Source organism: Mastomys coucha, unplaced genomic scaffold (genome assembly GCF_008632895.1).
Source record: "Mastomys coucha isolate ucsf_1 unplaced genomic scaffold, UCSF_Mcou_1 pScaffold18, whole genome shotgun sequence".
Classification (NCBI taxonomy): domain Eukaryota; kingdom Metazoa; phylum Chordata; class Mammalia; order Rodentia; family Muridae; genus Mastomys; species Mastomys coucha.
The window spans coordinates 101,806,552-101,825,101 of NW_022196900.1; the positions used below are offsets into that span (position 1 = coordinate 101,806,552).

General features: G+C 49.7%; 1 protein-coding gene across 2 annotated transcripts in view; it reads right to left on the reverse strand.

Annotated features, from left to right (window-relative positions):
- The window catches only part of Tnfrsf1b (TNF receptor superfamily member 1B), a 34,545-nt gene that overhangs the window by 3,924 nt on the left and 12,071 nt on the right, over nucleotides 1-18,550 (reverse strand). For both annotated transcript variants that reach the window (XM_031379410.1, XM_031379409.1), the window contains exons 2-9: nucleotides 11,997-12,099; nucleotides 9,935-10,063; nucleotides 8,668-8,820; nucleotides 8,210-8,303; nucleotides 7,447-7,679; nucleotides 6,688-6,765; nucleotides 6,134-6,168; nucleotides 2,374-2,581 (exon numbers count right to left, since the gene is read on the reverse strand). In XM_031379410.1, coding sequence (XP_031235270.1) covers nucleotides 2,374-2,581; nucleotides 6,134-6,168; nucleotides 6,688-6,765; nucleotides 7,447-7,679; nucleotides 8,210-8,303; nucleotides 8,668-8,820; nucleotides 9,935-10,063; nucleotides 11,997-12,093 — 1,027 coding nt within the window. In that variant the 5' untranslated portion in view covers nucleotides 12,094-12,099. The remainder of the gene's footprint in view (nucleotides 1-2,373; nucleotides 2,582-6,133; nucleotides 6,169-6,687; nucleotides 6,766-7,446; nucleotides 7,680-8,209; nucleotides 8,304-8,667; nucleotides 8,821-9,934; nucleotides 10,064-11,996; nucleotides 12,100-18,550) is intronic.

The following is an 18,550-nucleotide window of genomic DNA, read 5'->3' on the forward strand; positions in this document are numbered from 1 at the left end:
CCCATAGCAGTGGCAGCCATCTACTCATCCTGGCTCCTGCTGGGGCCCATAGCAGTGGCAGCCATCTACTCATCCTGGCTCCTGCGTTTTGGAAATTGGGACTCAAGGGAGCTTGGGTTAGGACAGAGCCAACCAGTCTATTCAGAGCAGCCCCAAATATATCAAGCAGAGGGAGAACTAGAATCAAGGGACCACAAAGAAACCTATACCGTAGGCCTCAACAGCACCCAAATGTCATTTGAAGTCACCATGACCTTTGTATGTCACGAACAAAACATTGTGGTGGTGAGTGGGGCACACTTCTGGGGTTTACAGGCTCCCATGGTAGAGGGAGATGTCAATGGGAGAGGAGGAGATGTACAGAACACCTGGGAGAAGAAAGAGGAGGGGACAGAGGTCAGAGGAGACAGGGGATAGACATCCTCAGGGACCAAGGAAGAAGCCATAGTGGAGCACCATGGGAGGAGGGAAGCCATGAAAGATTAATTCATGTTTCTATATAGAGCACATGTATTCACTCAACAAATGTTGAGCTGGATGGTGGTGGCACACGCCTTTAATCCCAGTGCTTGGGAGGCAGGGGCAGGTGGATTTCTGAGTTCAAGGCCAGCTGGTTTACAGAGTGAGTTCCAGGATAGCCAGGGCTATACAGAGAAACCCTGTCTTGAAAAAAAAAAAAAACAAAAAACACAGATGTTGAGAGGAACCTGTTCTGTTCCAGGCCAGGTCAGGGAATCCTCAGAGGTGAGGGGCCCTGACAAGTCACCATGTGCTGGTGAGGCTGGGCTCCCATGGCAAATACACAAAACATGTTCATGTTTATTTCCTATTACTTCAGTAGCCAGTGCTGCTGGGAGAGAGGGACAAAGGCCTATAGTCTAGACCTTTCCACTCAAAACAAACCAAAGGAAATCTCAGGGATCTTGGGAAACCCACAGGGGACTGACTCCAGTGTAGGCACAGGAGATACCAATAGTGTCTCTGTCATAGATTATATGTAGGGTAAGATGCAGACTGAGTAAATGCAACAGGGTCACACATCATGCCTTTGACCCAAAGTGACCATCGTCAGCGAGTTACAGTGAGCAAAACCCCAGGAGAATAGGGGCTGGAGAGGTGGCTCAGCAGCGAAGAACACTTGTTGCTCTTTCAGAGGAGTTGGATTAGATTCCCAACATCCATATGACACTTCACAACCATCTATAACTCCAGTTCCAGGAGATCTGACACCCTCTTTTGGCCTCTACAGACACCATGCACGCCTATAGTACACAGACATGCATGCAGGTAAAATACCCATACACAAAATATTTTTAAAGAACCCCGAAGGAACTGTTTCATTCATCTCCCAGTTCCAGGGCTCTGAAGCTCACAGTATAGAGCTGACGCCTGGAGCTTGGGTACACTAGCTGTGTCCTCTTAACAAGGTGTCCTGGACCTCAATTCCCTCATCTGGAAAATGGGGTCGTAATGGTAACTATCTCTTAGTGTTGATAGGCACACTTGGTATCCTGGACAAAGACTGGTGTATCACAGCGCCCTAGGAAGCAGTCGCTTATAAAAACGGACAGGTCAATCAGGGATAGTGGCACATGCCTTTAATCCTAGTACTGGGGAGGCAAAGGCAGATGGAGCTCTGAGTTCAAGGTCGGCTTGGTCTACAAAGCAAGTTCCAGGACAGCCTAGGCTACACAGAGAAACCTTGTCTCAAAAACAATCTAGCCAAACCAGTGCGGGATGTAAGCAGAATGTGGCTTTGGGGGATCATGCAGGCCACTGAAGGCAGAAGACAGATAATCCTGTGGAAAGGAGGCCTGAGCTCGGGAATCCATGAACAAAGGCCAAGCCATCCAGGGATGACAAGATGTAGGGGTTCAGGTTTACTCCCCACCTGATATGGGGGACTTGAAAGACAAAGCAGGATTGTCTGCAGAAGAATGAGCTAGTGAGATGGCCAACACAGGTGGCGCTGAACCCAGATATCTAAAGTGGCTGGACTGTACATGAGCCGGGGCTAGGAAGTCAGCCAGGAGCAGCTAAGGGCGGCTCCGGCTCCACAGGGCAGCTCCAGGACACCAGCAAAGAGTAGGCAAGGGATACACATGAACCTGACTTTACCTACAGGAGTCTGATTCAAGGTCTTGCAACTCGAGGTTGGTGGGAACAGGATGCACGCATTCTGTGGAAGCTGTGCTTAGCACTGTGAGACTGGACCTTTTTCAGAACTAGAATCCTCTCCCAGAACTAGAACACTGCGCAGCAGATCAGAGCCACTCTGTCAGTTATCACGGCCGCCAAGTGTTAAAGGCATTTCCCTCTTGGGTAGAGGGCCAGCTATCATCTGCACAGAGCAGAAGGGAGCCAGCCTCTCACCTGAACTCCTGGAGCTGGCACAGGCCTCCTGAGACCCTTGGGCTTCCGCCTTGACTCTAGCTTGGGGATGAGCCCCAGCAGGAGGCCTCCTGTCCCCAGCACTGGCCGAGCTCTCCAGGGAGCTGCTGCTGGAACTGGGTGCTGTGGTCAACAGGTGCTGCTGCTCAAGGCCTACTGCATCCTGGGATTTCTCATCAGGCAGATGAGGCTGGGAGGAAAAGGGAGAATATTAATCCATAGGCCAGTGCCTCTGCTCTCCTAGTCTCCCCCTGTCACCCACACTCCACAGCTTACACATTTCTGCCCACGCCACACGTTTCCACCCAAGGCACCAAAGGTTTTCAATCTCAGTCCACATAAGGAAATGGAAAAAGTGACTTTCTAGAGCTCAGGGAGATGTGTCACCGGCCCGGCCGCTAAGAGATGGGTTCTGAACCAAACACCTGAGTCTAAAGTTCCTAACTCTACCACTCACTGCCTATATGACCTTGAAAAAGTTGCCTAACCTCTCTGGGCCTCCATGTTTCTATGTCTAAAGGAAGAATTGTAGCTTATGTCCTTAGGTTCCTGTCAAAACTAAACAGCTGGGAATTTCAACAATAGTAGTGGCTGTGAGCCCTACACAGGATACTGCTTATAAGAATTTGGTAGGGGCTGGGTGTGATGGGTGTGATGGTGCACACCTTTAATCCCAGCATGCACTCGGGAGGCAGCAGCAGGCAGTTCTCTCTGAGTTCAAGGCCAACCTAGTCTGAGAGAAAGTTCCAGAACAGCCAGGACTTCACAGAGAAACCCTGTCTTGAAAAACAACAATAACAACAACAAAAAGAATTTGACATAGGTACCCTGCACAAGTTGGTATAGTCAGCCAGCCAGTAATGATCTTCATGTTTTTAAATGGTCCAACATTTTTTTTTTTGAGACAGTAATATTTCTCTCGCGTGCACGCTTTTTAAAATCTTGGTTTTTATTTTTAATTGTGTGTATACATTTGTGTCTTAGTGTGGGTAGGTACATGAGTGCGCAGATGTCTTTGGAGGACAGAGAGGGACATGAGATCCCCTGGAACTGATGGCTGCCATCCGATGTGGGTGCTGAGAACTGAACTCATGTTTTCTGCAAAAACAGAAGGGACTAAAGACTGTCTAGAGCTCAGGGGTTCAGTCCCCCGAATCACATAAACAGGGCTTGGTGGTGTATGTAGTAGTCCCAGCACTGGGGAGGTTGAGGGAAGGAAGATCATAAATTCAAAGCCATCCTCAGTTAGTGTTCAGGGTCAATACAGGCTACATAAGTCCTTGTCTAAAATACAAAGTGCCTCAAACCTAAAGTGCAAGTTTTAGTGTTCATAAATAAACAAGTTTGATATATCCGAGCTGCCATCTATCTGTGTTTTGCAAAGGGCGGGCTTCCTGATAGTGGGCGGATCAGAGTAACTGTCCTAGAGGCCAGACTTGGTCCTCAGAGCTCAACACCTTTACTCTTCACTCCTTCTGCTCAGTGAGTCACCCCAGCTCATGGGGCCCTTCCCTCAGGGCCACTCACAGGATTCCTCACTGGTCTTTCTCATCTGCCCCTTCCCACGGCTCACCCAGATGATGTTCTGTGGCTTCTCTGTGGCTCCTCACTCTGTACATGACATAAGTACCTAGTGCCAAATACTGTGCCTCAGTCACATCTGTCTTAGCTCTTCGAGACACTCAGGCTAGCCTAGTGCCATCCTAGCTCTGTAGATGTGGAAACAGAATTTATGCCTGAGGCCATGGTTTGGATGCAGTGCAGTTGAGCTAAAACTCACAGTGCCTATTCTGGGTGTCTGGGGTTCAGCTCTAGAGGCTTAAGACACATTCCCTGTCCATAGCAACTTATGCTAAGAACATCTAAAAAGGACTATTCCAAGGCCATTGTCTGTCAACAGCAGCTAGAAAAGTGGCCACACTTTCCCAGGGAGGCACAATGCCAGGTGTAGTCTAAGGCGAAGCAGTAGTTGGGCTATCCTTCCTGTGGCTGGTGCTCTCTAGAGACTCACTGAAACCTCCATCTCCAGGCCCTGCCCACTGTGGCTTTGGCTTCTTAGATGCCCAGGTATGTCATGACACGTGGCCTTGAGGCCTTGTTTCCTGCCCAGTTCACAGTTTCTGACTCTGGACTGGAATTATCTTATACAAGCTGTCCCCACGAGGCCACGAGAGCCCACAGAAGTCGAATCCAGAGCTCAGAATTACAGAGTAGGCTGACGGCCACAGTAAGCAAGCCCAGTCTAGGATGTGGGAACATGCCCACTGCATCCTCCTGCCTCCCCTGGGGTCCTGCCAGCTAAGTACCCAGTCTGGAAGGAATGGAAAACATTCTGAATTCACAGTCTGACCTTGGCTCCGGCCTTACCCCATACCTCTGCAGAGGCACTCGTAAATGTCACACCACACCAGCCCTAGAGAAGGAGCTTTTCTGTCTGGGCCTCCCCCTTTCTGCTTGTGGCTATAGCCAGACAGAGCACAATCTTCCCCTCCTCCCCAAAGGTCACAGCTAGCTTCTTCAAAGCCACAATCTACAATGTGCAGGTACAGACACTATCAGAGTCATGTGACTGGCTGGGACCCCACTGAGTGAGCACCAAAACCTTCAGCTTGCCTGATAGCTCCTATGGTTCTGGGTCTGGTCCTGTTGTATGGAGCTGGGACCGGCAGAAGCTTGGCTGGCTTCTGTAGGCCTCTGAGCTAAGGGTGTCTCTATGTGTAGGCTCATGTGGGCACACCTAAGAGACGCACAGTAATTGTATGCTAGGTACTGAGATAGAGTCCTAAGTTTGTATTCCAGGCCACAGCCATCAGCTGTGCCTAGGACACAGCTAGGACACAGGACAATTACTTAAAGAGTGTCTGAGCTATGTATCCCAGACTCCAGAGTTGGGAGCAATAACCTCACAGTGTATCCCAGCCAGGCTGGAAGAGTCTGTAAGCCCTCAGAGAGTGCTGGCATGTCCTTCCTCCCCCACCACCAGGAACTGCTGGTGACTAAACATGAGGCATGTGCATGGCTGGGGGAGGTGTGGATGAATTCACGTGCTTTTTCTCTAAGTAACCCCACTTTCCCCAGTCCCCGGAGTAGGAGCTGAGTCACTGCTGCTCCTGTCTGACAGCCTCCTCACTCTAGTACATGAAGATACCATCTACTGGGCTCCCAAGTGGGCCCTGAGGCAGGCAGCTGACAGGGCAGCTGATGCCACAAAGGGTGGCATCTAGGTTCTCCGAATCCTGGTGACCAATCTTGGCAAGCAATCCCTGCTAAGAGAGGCCAGCCTGAGGCAGTTTTGGATGTACCCGCCAAATCCACATGCCCAGAGGGTTTGACCACCAGGACACACAACCTTTCAAGGGTGACTGTAGCACCCTTGAAAGCCTATGTTTCCTCGTCTATATAATGAGGAACCAAGGTGCCTTACTCAGGACCAGTGAGGAGATGGATATAGCCCAGAGAAAGAGCCTGGCTATGCCCAGCTAGGGGAGACTTTGCCTGTTTCTTCCCAACTGGAATGTAGCTAAACATCAGGCGGCTCTGAGGGAGTATTTACATTTCTGATCCTGCAGCCTCTACCTGTCCCCAACTATTGGGATTACAGGTATGCACCACCATACCCATTCAATCTTGCTTATATGATGTCGCTTATAGTGCCCTAGAAAAGGAACCTGGAAGAGGAGGAGGAGGAGGAGGAGGAGGAGGAGGAGGAGGAGGAGGAGGAGGAGGGCAGAGGGATACTCACCACCTTGGCTTCTCTTTGTAGGCAGGAGGGCTTCTCTACAATGAAGAGAGAGGAACAAGTCAGAGGCAGAACTTCTTTAGAACATCTATCTTAATGGGCACAGCACGGCTAGGGTAGAGCCAGTAAAGTGGACCCAGCCCAGGGAGTAGCTGCCTGCCATGTAAGGTCAACAGATGAACCCATCCTACCTTCAGCCACTATCCCTTGCCTCAGCCTTCCCCCGGTCCAGCCTGTGCTGTAGCCCTGCCGCAACCATACTCCACCCACTGAGACCCAGGCCAGCTCACAGCATCCTAGAGACCCCAGGCTTCCTGTATAAAAATCCTGAACTTCGATCCCCTGGGATAGCCTCGACACTCCCTTCTGGTAGCCAGGTTAGAGTATGTACCTTCTACACCAGGCTCTAAGTTCCTGGAGAACAAGAGGTTACAGTCTCCAGATCCGCTTGAGTCTATGATAGTGAGGAGCTCTGTACCAGGCCTGCCATCCAAGGCACCGACTAAGTGTTGGGGTAGGGTGCGGGGCTGGAAACAGGAAGGGACCAAGAACCTTACTTTTCCTCTGCACCAGGATGAAGCAGTTCACCAGTCCTAACATCAGCAGACTCAGAGCCGTCACTCCAACAATCAGACCTAGGAAGATGGCAGGGTACTCAGAAACAAAGGTGCCAGGGTGGCTGGCGCTGGTGCTGAGATGAAGTCCAGCCTTAGGTCCTCAGATTCAGGGTCAAACCAAAGATCACATCTGCGAACCACATGCCGCCAGAGGGCTACAGTGTAGTGCCTTGGGCTTGGTGCCATCCTAACCCCAGAGGGAAGCCAGAGATACCAGCAGTCCATACTCTCGTGAGCCAAATGGGTTCAACAGAACTAGCAACCAGAATCTATGTTCATATTCATGCCACCCAGGGATTCCTTATGACAATATCACATCTTTGGAGACCCAACTCCTCTACACTTGCATCTGCTCTGAAAGAAAGAGACGCGGTTCCCAGGTCCACCCAAAGCGAAGATTCCAGAAGCAAGAGGGTGGCGGGAGAGAAAGTGCATCCCTTTTATATTACAATTTATCTTTTGTTGAGGATTTAACCCCAAGCTAGTCAAGCACTCTATCAATGGGCTACACCCTCAGCTCCCATTAAAAGTACTATTTTGAGACCGACCGGGTCTGACTAAATTGCCCAGATTGACCTCAGACTCATTCTATAGCCCAGGTTGGCCTTGAACTTGCAATTCTTCTGTCTCAGCCTCCCCAGTAGCTCAGACTGTGCACTTCCAAGCCTGCCTGGCTCACTCTTGAGACTGGGAACTTACCAATTGGAAGAGAGATGCCATTCTTGGTGCTTTGTTCAATGTTGGGGGTTGAACCCAAGGACATAAGTATGCTTGGGGTTTGGCTGGGCCCTGGCTCTTGATCCGGTGGCTGGGATCCTGTGGGCTCTGGCTGAGATATGTAGAGTGTCCTTGGTATGGCACTTAGAGTTGGGGACTCGGGGGCACAGACTGCGTCTGTGCTTGCATTTCCGGGAATAGCCAGGATGCTGCAGCTGAGGGAGGAAGATTGTAATCAGGAGACCACAGAAGACAGGAGAGCACAGAATTCCAGGGAGCCAGGCTGAGGACAAGGATCCCGACAGCCAAGCAACAAGTATGAGCTTCTTTTTTTTTTTTTCCTTTTTTCTTTTTTTTTGGGGGGGGGGGTGGTTCGAGACAGGGTTTCTCTGTGTAGCCCTGGCTGTCCTGGAACTCACTCTGTAGACCAGGCTAGCCCCGAACTCAGAAATCGGCCTGCCTCTGCCTCCCAAGTGCTGGATTAAAGGCGTGTGCCACCACCACCCGGCTGAGTACGAGCTTCTTAGCAGTACCACCTCACATACTCCCCAGCTTCCACCCAGTGTCACTCTGTCCAGTTTTGCCTCCGTGTCAGGCTCCTGCTCACATCACCATTGTCTGTCCCAGAACCCAACCTCAGAGACAAAGAGTGACAAGCTGTCCTGTATCCTGGGACCCAGTCACCCTGGGGGGCGGGGGCGGTCACCATCCCTGCTCCTTTAGAAGCCAGGAAATCAACACTCACGTGCGGTGGGGCCTGCACACATCTGTGGATGATGTGGTGTCAGAGAACGTCCCTGGGGCACAAGCATTGCATACCACGTTTCCATTTGAGGCTCCTTGAAGAGAAAATCCAGAGCTTGTCAATGATATGAATACTTCATGCAGCCAGATGGGGAGTCTCTCAGCAGAGGGGCCACAAGGAAGGCCTATGTGTAATTCTCTTCCTTAAAATACACATACACACACACACACACACACACACACACACGCATGCATGTACACACATGACCATACATGTACATGGACCTGCTCTCCAGGGTTACCTTCCTGTCCTACCTGATTTCCTACCAGCTTAGGACTTAGTGCAACCAGGGGTGCCAGGAGACACGTAAGGCATGTAGTAGCCACTTGAGAGTTTCAAGGTAAGGCTTAGAAGGTAGGTGCCTGTGACATCTCAGGGAGAGGAAGAGGGAGCCTTACTTGAACTGGCCACTCCGAAGCCAGGGGGGCACTTGCTCAGCTTCATGCACTGGCGACAGCTGCCAGAATGGGTTTTCAAGGCGCAGTACCTGTCAGCTTTGCAAGCACACATTCGGTTCTGCTGTTTAGTGCAGCCTCGGGTCTCCACCTGGTCTGAGGAGGGAAAGACAGCCAGGGTCATCTCTACCTCCACTCACTCGTTCTGCCCTTCCTGCCAGAGCTGGTAGGGCCCTCCGCACGGGCCCAAAGGACCCTTGGCAAGCTTGCCTCTCGGGCTGTTGTCTGCACTCTGGACTCCATCACAGAGAGAATATACACATCTGTTTCTCTAGACTCTACATCCTCAGTTCTGACCTCACTTCCCCCACCACCCACCTGAGGGGCCAAATGAAGATTTGGTGGGATCTAGAAGGAAAATGTCATCTGGAACTGTCCAGGCAAGGTGTCGTGCATTTGTAATCTCAACACTGGGGAAGCTAAGTCAGAAGGATGATTGTAAGTTTGCAGTTACCCTGGGCCTTATAGAAAGTTCTAGGCCAACCTGGGCAACTTAGCAAAAAACCCATCTCAAACAAACAAACAGTCAAGCAGTGGTGGCACACATCTCTAATCCCAGCATTCAGGAGGTAGAGGCACTTGGAGCTCTATGAGTTCGAGGCCAGCCTGGTCTACAGAGCTAGTTTAGTTTCAGAACAGTCAAGATTATACACACACACACACACAAAAAATATCTTATAAAAACCAAAACCAAACAAATAAAACAACAACAACAAAAACCAACCAACCAAACAAACAAACAAAAAAATAGATCCTGACTACATGCCAGTAAAAATACCCATACACATACAATAAGAATAAATAAATTTTGTTCGGCAGTGGTAGTATATGCCTTTAGTCCCAGCACTTGGGATCTCTCAGTTCAAGGCCAACCTGGTCTACAGAGTGAGTTCCAGGACAGCCAAGGCTACACAGAGAAATACTGTCTTGAAAAACCAAAATAAGTAAGTAAATAAATAAATAAGTACATCCTCAACTTAAAAAAAAAAGATCTGGGGATTGATGTAGCTCTTTTAAAAAGTGTTTGCATTACATGCATGAAGTCCCAGGTTCCAATTACATAAATACATACAAGTTGTAAAGAGCAGTCTCCTGCAACTCACGTCCTGGAAGATGAAGACAACTGGCCCAGGGTAACCCCGTCCACCTTACTTGCTGGAGGGCGAGTGACCAGGGAAGATGTTAGAACCACACCGCTTGGGCCACTCACCAGCGTTACAGGAAGAGCTGCAGCTCAGGCATGTGCGTAACTGGTTCCACACCTGGGTATACATGCTCGCCTCACAGTCCGCACACACGGTGTCTGAGGTCTCGTTGCAGAAGTGTTTCACATACTGGCCTGAGGAAGCAAGGGCAAGAGGTCTCAGCAGAAAACCCTTTCGAGGAAGCCTCTGAGATGGCCCTGGCCATCTCTCTACCTCTGAACATATCTTCCTTTTGCTCTCTCCAGGTAGTTGAAACACACCACTCAAAAAAACCTCTTATCGGTCAAGAATACTTTAGGGAGAATCGGTTTGCCAGCTCCTGTCTTCTTGATGGTTAAAATTCTCTGTCCCAGTGTATGAAGTATAAGTGGCTATAAGGGTGTCACATCTGGTAGGGCATGGGGTTCCTAAAAGCCTGGAGGATGGAAGAATAACAGGGCAAACCTTTAAGGTGTTTGTTTTCTCTTCTGGACCCAGCTCCTCTCCCCTGTTCCTGTTATTTTAAGCATGTAACTTCTTAAAGACACTCTGTTGGTCAATAGAAAAGCCACTGTCCCCTGGCTGTGACTGTGGAGGATGACATGTACACATGTCCCTGTGGTCCTGCCTACTGGGTTTCAAGCACATGACTCAAACCCTCCAGTAAATGAAATCTGAATTCTTCATGGTGACCCTGTTCATCTTGCTTAATCATATGGATACTATTACATTGATGGTGGTGGTGGTGGTGGTGGTGGTGTGTGTATATGTGTGTATAATCTGTTTTCTCCACCCACCATTGGTTCAGGTCCCCAGGCTTGCACAGCAAGTGCCTTTACACACCGAGCCATCTCACCAGCCCTCATCCCTTCACCTATATCTCCCATCACACTCTTTTAGTCTGGGCAACAAACTCCAGCCTCAAGGTTCTTTGAACTCATGAAACAGGCTCCTGCTTTAGGGATTTGCACTTATTTTCTGGCCTGCTGTATCCCGTGTTTGTGTGGCTTTCCTCTGTCCCCTTTACAGGGCTCAGGGGGACCTTCCTGGACTACCCAACCTCATCTCAAGCGCCCATCCTTCTCTGTCTCCATCAGCCCTGTATAGTCTTCTTTCCATCCAACTGTGATGTCTCCTGTGTGCAGACAGCACCATATATCTCTTAGGTAATTTGTCTGTCCTCTGTTAGAAAGCAGAGTTGGGGCTGGAGAGATGGCTCAGCAGTTAAGAGTGTCCTCTGTTAGAAAGCCAAGTTGGGTCTGGAGAGATGGCTCAGCAGTTAAGAGCACTGGCTGCTCTTCCGGAGGACTAGGTTGATTCTCAGCACCCACGTAAATGACTAACAACCGTCTGTGCTGTCAGTTCCAAGAATGGAATGCCCTCTCCTGAGCTCCAAGGGCACTTGCATGAAGTGTGGTGCACAGACATACATGCAGGCAAAACAGCAATAGTGTAAAAGTAAAAATAAGTAAATCTTACTTTAAAAAAAGAAATATAGATTCCATGGGGGGGGGGATGAGGAATGTCTGCCCTGCATTCTGCTACAGTCCCAGCAGATTGAGCACAGAGTAGGTGCATTATAAATACAACTTAAATGAATGCATACACTTGATTGGCTACTCAGCACTGGGGGCCAGCTACTCAGTCCTCCCCAATGGGGCCAGAGCTCAGATCCTCCATCTATGATATGGACGTACATTCATTTACTTGATCATTCTGTGCAGGACATCAATATAGGCCGATCATGTGCTGGGAATTCCACACGGACCAAGCTACAGTCACTACTCTAGAGAAGTAGACATAGCACACAGTGGGGCTATGAGAAGGACTAGGACATCGTTGCAGTATTGAGGAGGCTTCCTGGATAAGGGGACTGGGTCAAAATGTAGGTAGGCATTAACCAAGAGAAGGAACTGGGAAGTGTGCTCAGGGGAGGGCACAGCACACGCAAGAGCCCAGGGCAAGATGAACCATGAGCTCTAGCATGCATGTCCCTAGAAGCATCCCTGTGAGGATTTAAGGCGCTCATTCCTGGACAAGCATTCCCTCAGGGCACCACCTTCCAAAGCCCCAGCAGCTGCCTCTCACCAGGTGGACACTTAGCACAGCACATCTCAGCCTTCCTGTCAAAATATTCCTGTGGGGTCTGGCACTCGTTCCCAGGTTCTGGCTTGTAGGGTGTCATGACGACCTGGAAGGGAACAAGGGAGGCAGCCATCAGCATGACTCTGGGATCCAGCATACCCATCACCAGGCCTCATGGATGGGTTCTGGCATTGGAGGATGAGGAAGGCTTGAGAAAGTAGAATCCAGGTTTTTCCCCTTCTTGGCCTCCCTTTTCAGCAGGGCATGCTTGTGTCTGCAGGTTGATGGGCCAGGGAGTGGATTTCTTTAGGGCTTCCCTCCTGCTGAGTGAGACCCAGCAAGGCTCTGAGAAGATATAGTTTTTTTTAAGACAGTGGCTTAGTTCACTATGACGAAGACCTCCACACAACGCTGCTCGTTTTAGGATGTCTGCCCATCTGTCCCTCTGCCCTTCTGGCTGAGGTCTTCCTTCTCCCAAAAGTACCCTCCACTCTCTTGGTCCTAATGTAGGCTCTTCCTCCTCTGGCTTCTCTCTGAACAAAGACACGGCCCCTCCTGACCTTCATGTCATTGTTCTGAAATGGCACGGCGGCACGTCTTTGCACTCACATCCATACAGGTGTACATACACATACATGTTCCCATGCTCCCACCTATGACGCAGAGGGCAGAGACAGTGGCAGAGTCACCTCTAGACCCTAGCTTCGGACACACGCCATGGCAGAGATGCCTCAGGAAGTTAACACAGGATGGAAACAAACCTGTGCACCTCCTCACACCAGTGCCGCCTTACACCTATGGGCTCGGAAGGTTTGGACCGGTGAGGTTTCCTAGTCATGCTCAGACTCCCCTGCCAGAAGAAGAGCCTCAGCACTGGCTGACAAGTCTCCAACTAAAAGGTAATACCTTGGCCTCAAACCAAGACCAACACTCATAGGTTTTGGCTGGCAAACATGTGACCCTGCTGCCACATCCTGCCACCCCACCCTCTTGCCTGAGAGCCTTCTCCTGTTATAAGAAGCCATGCTTCGGGCTCTGCTTCTAAACCCTGGACCTGAGATGGGTGTATTATTGCATTCAGTTCTCTAGCAACCAGCCAAGATGGACTCTGGCCATTGTATAGAAAGGAAACAGAGGCATAAAAAGCACAGGTTACCCACCTAAGGCAGTGACAGAGATTTGAGCCTGGGTCCTGTCTGCCTCGCTTGGCCATGATTTCAATGGCTATGCCAAGCACTTCCAGGGAGAGACCAGAAAAGCAGGAAGTGATGAGCAGGAGGAGCTCCAGAGATAGCTCCGTGGTTAAGAGCACTTATTACTCTTGGACAGGACTTGGGTTCAGTTCCCAGCACCAACATGGCAGTTTACCAACTGCCTGTAACTCCAGTTCCAGGGGATCTGACTCTCCCTTCTAACTTCTGCATACTCCAGCATGCATGTGGTTCACATACATATACTCAGGCACACTCACTTTTTTTTTTTTTTTGGTTCTTTGAGACAGGGTTTCTCTGTGTAGCCCTGCCTGTCCTGGAACTCACTCTGTAGATCAGGCTGGCCTTGAACTCAGAAATCCTCCTGCCTCTGCCTCCCAAGTACTGGGATTAAAGGCGTGCGGTAGACAGATGGGGAGGAGAGACAAAGAAAACAGCACCCAATGTGGCACAGAACCAACTGTGAGAAACACAGGCCCCTCCCTTAGATCTCCAGTGGTTCTCAGATATCGGAAGTGTACAGCAGCAGTAGCAACTGTCACCACTGGGTCTATCCCAGTAGCCTGAAAACCTGCCTAAGCCCCAGCCTTCCTTCCAAAAGATGGAATGGCAATCTGAGCTTTTGGGGAGAAGCATGAATTAGCCACTTCTGCATAAATGTGAACATGAAATGAGCAAACATGGGAGTGGAGCTACAAAAGCAAAGAGGGTGTGAACACACACCCTACGTCCTTGCAGCTCCTGCTGACATCACCTGGAAATGGCAAGGAGGTGGTTCTAGGTTAAAGTTGAGGGCTGGTTCGCAATTCTTCATTGTACCAGCAGCTGCCATCATGTGGTCAACAGGAGCTCAATGAATGTTTATTAAACCAATAACCCTGATGCATCCATCCCTTGACTCCTCAGATAAAGGTTTCTTAGAGAGGCATGATTCTCTTTTCTTATTCTTCCATCCAGCAGCTGTATGGTCATAGTCAAGTGTTCCTGACTCAATTCCATGGGAGCAAGCGAGATACGTAAGATATCCAACAATCAGCACAGCGACAGCACGGATCAGTCTCTGAAAAGCAGCTGTAAACAAGCCAATCAGAGAGCATGCCCACCTTACTACTAGGCTCATTTGGTCTGTATAGACTGCACAAACTCCCGTGATCTGTGGGCAGTGACTCTGCCTTCTGTCTTCCCCCTTCCCATCCCCAGCTGTGTCTGGAAAGCATCACTCTTACCTTGCCTAGCGCTGTGCACTGAGTGACCTCTGAGCCTACCATGTCTTTCTTTGCTCAGCCACTCAGTGACAACAGCTGAAAGCCACCAGAAGCCATGACTCCAGGGACTAGGATTCCGTGCTGTGGACAGTCTTTGGCCCTTTGGGACCTGCCACAGTACCCTAGCTGCCTCATGCTCCTCTGGCTAAAGTTCACACACACATGCCTTTAGAGTGCTTCCCTCTTCAGGTGACTGCCCACACCATGCCCTGGATACACAACCCAGTGCAGCGCCCCCTGCCTTGTCTTCATGCTCACCCAGCAACCCCAGGCAGGGGCCCATGTGAGGCTGCAGTGTGAGCTATCCTATCCAGAGCCAGACGGAAAAGAGTAATAAACAGTTGCTACCCTGAGTAAAGTAATAATCCTGATGTCATTTCCTTGAGGCGAGGTCCTCCCCCTGGGCACTAAGACCAAGAAACTTGAACATAGATGCATCTGCTCTCCTGGCCTATCTCTGAGTTCCCCCTCCAGGGCAATCATTTTCAGGAAGGTCATGCAGACAGCTGGTTGAGGGACCAGAACCCACAGAACCCAGCCTAAAAAAGCCACTGGAGCTCCCTCTGGACAGTTGCACACACACCCAAGTACATGCGCACATTCCTGCACACACTATCCTAGCATTTTCCCCCTTTCATTTCATGACAAAACAATCAGTTGGGTGTGAGCACATACTATGAGGGTGTTCCACACTGTTTGGGGCCTTACTGGCTGTGCTCAAGGTCGATGGTACATAAATGGCTGACTGACCCTTTCACATCTAAGAGGAGGAGTGTCTGGGTTAGGGAGTAATACTGCTCATAAAGGGTAAAGGAGAAATCAGAAAGAACTCTTCATGGGGATTAGAGACTCCTCTGCTGTACTCGGTGTGGTCTGATTATTCCATCCCATGGAGAAAGTAAGATAGGCAGGCAGTGATGGCACATGGCTTTAATCCCAGCACTTGGGAGGCAGAGGAAGGTGGATTTCTCAGTTCAAGGCCAACCTGGTCTACAGAGTGAGTTCCAGGGCAGCCAGGGCTATACAGAGAAACCCTGTTTCAACACCCCCCCCACACTAAAAAAAAAGAAAAAAAAATAAGTTGGGAAAAGGGAGTGAGGAGGGCATACACAGCAAAATTAGGGGAGCCTTGAACCCCAGAAATCAGTGTCATAGCTCATTTGTATCTATCACTCCACAGAATGCTAACTGACACAGAAGACCTGAGTGTCCCCAACAAAACTCCCAGACTAGCCTTCTGGGGGAAACTATTTGTCTCATTAACTAAGAACCTTCTCTTTGCCCCTTCTACTTCCTCAAACAGCAGCCTCTGGCTCCACACACAGGGGTGCATCTCATGGGAATGCTCTTCCTGCCAGCCCTGGGGTTTATCCTCTGCGTGGTGGTAACTGATCTGTGGCCTGGGCAGCTTCTAGTGGTCCAGAGAAACACACTGTTTTGGCTAGAAACAACTTCCTTCCAGACACAGAGGGCCTGATGGGAAAGGGCCTTGCCTCAGCCAAGTTGGACTGTCTCATTGATCCGCCCATGAACAAGGGGGCCTCCTTGTCCCCAACTTCACTAAGAATAAACTCCCTGGTGCTTTCTCCTGTTGCTATGTGTGACCCCACCAACAGCAGCTGGCAAAAGGGGCCCACGCCTCCCTCAGTTACCTCCAGGCCTGTTTATTCTCTTGGGCAGAGGGAAAAAAAAAGCCACAATCTCAGTCAGGACTAAACAATGAGGAACAGAAAGCCCCTGCGCAGTGCAGAACAAAAGGTCACTCCTGCGCTGGGAGCTACCCAAAGCCCCAAAACAGAATCCTGGGGGCTGGGCCTCAGGACCACTACAGGGACTGCAGCGGGATGGGGGTGCGAATGGGGGCAGTGGAGAGGGTTCACAACAAGTCCTGAGGCTCACAAGGCTGGGGAGGACTAACCTTTTACTTTACATTGGAGAGACGCGGATTCACCCCCACCCCTAGTGCATGGAGATCGACACTGAGAAATGAGGAAATGAACCCAGCTTCACTTGATGCTGTCAGCATGCTTATGTGAGGCAAGACAAAGCCTCCAGCAGGGAGTAGTGAAGTGGCACATGCCTTTAATTCCAGTACTCAGTTGGTGGAGGCCGGAGGTTCTCTATGGGTTCGGGGCTAACCTGGTCTACATAGAGAGTTCTAGGACAGCCAGGGCTACATAGAGAAACTCTGTCTAAAAACAAACAAATAAATGAACAAACAAAAACAAAACAAAAAGCAAACCAGGCTCCAGGTCAGAACTGGAAACCTATGGTAAGAGGTTTCCTGCTAACCACCTGCTAAGCAGGGGAGAATTAACCACCTATTATTGTACCTGGTAGACAAAGACTGAAAAGAGGATAGATAGGTGGAGATGGTTAAAGAAATGGATAAATGGAGAGATGGATGGATGAAAAATTGGAGGGAGGGAGAGATGGAGATGGATGGATGGATGGATGCAGAAATAGAGGGAGGGAAAGAGAAATGGAAAGATGGATGAATGGATGGATGGATGGGTGGATGTAGAGATGGACAGACTGAGAGGTGAATGGATGATAGATGGCAAGACCCTAGGCATAGATCTATCACTGAGGCAGGTAGAAAGCAAGATAGGGAAGGTGGCATGGAAGAACTCCCAGCTTGTGGTAAGGAGTATGTACTCACTAGCATCAATCCATTTATATAAGCTAGAAAGACTAGTAAGGCTTATACCCAGAAAAGTACCTACTGTGTGAGAGGCCATTCTGGGGACACTCATATAAATTTCCCCATTTTTTTCTCTGAACCAAATCATTGAGGTAAGTACAGGCCTTTGGTGGTTTGGATGAGAATGGCTCCCATAAACTTATACATTCAGAAGTTTTTTCTCTTGTTGGTGGAACTGTTCTGGGAAGGATTTGAAGGTGTGGCCTTGTTGAAAGAAGTGTGACTGACATGGGGGTGGGCTTCAAGGTTTCAAAAGCCCATGCCAGGAGGTGTCTCCCTCCCTCCCTGTCTCCCTCCCCCAACCTCCTGCTTGATAATCGGATGTAAGTTCTCAGCTACTCTTCCAGCACCATGCCTACCATGCCCACCTACCTGTCATGCTCTCTGCCACAACAGTCATAGATTCACCCTCTGAAACTGTAAGCAAGCCCCCAGTTAAATGCTTCCTTTTATCAATTGCCTTAGTCATGGTGTCTCTTCACAGAAATCAAAAAGTAACTAAAACAAAGCCCATTCCACAATGCAGAACTGAAAGATCCAGGAGATGCAGTGTAGGTGCAGACTGGGAACTCATCATAGCTACATCAGCCTCCACAGCTCTGACAATTTTATAACCTGCGATCTCTGTGTGTCTGAGTAACGGTGTGTGTGTACAAAACTATTTGTGTATGTTCAGGTGCACGTGCATATGTAGGTATACAGGGAAGATGAACATAAACATGTGTACCTCTCTGTGTGTATGCAGGTACACATGTGCAAGTATGTGCAAGGACATACAGCTGTCCTGTGTGTGCATATGGGGTTACAAATGTGTGTGTGTGTGTCTGTGTGCACTTGAGTGGGCAGGTCAAATGTCGGCTCTTCTTAGTGAATCGTCCATCTTGGTTTCAATACAAGGTCTTTTGTTGGCCTGGGGCTCACCAATTTGTCTAGACTGGCCACTCAGTGAACCCAGGGATCTGTCTCTCCATTTCCCCAGTGCTGTGATTCCAAGCATTTGCTCATCCACTTTACTGACTGAAATATTTCATGCCCTACGATCTTTGTCTTGCTTTACAGAGTGGTGAAGAGCTCAGTGATAATTCCAGGCAAAAGAGCCACCACATCCCAGGTCAAACGAGACAGTTGTTTGGGACAGACAGAGGTGTCTGCCCAAGGACCCCCCACTCAGCTGGAAGCTATCTTCAAGCACTAGAGAGACCACAACATTTGCATGGTAGGTGTGGGAGGTGCATTTAAGTCTTGATCTTGGAGGGTTATAGGAGCCCCATGGACTGTGGCGGTACAGCCACATCAAGCCAGGCTGTCATAGAGACATAAGGCCTGCCAACCATCATGGAAACAAAGAGCACTGGCGTCAGGAAGGACCAACCACAT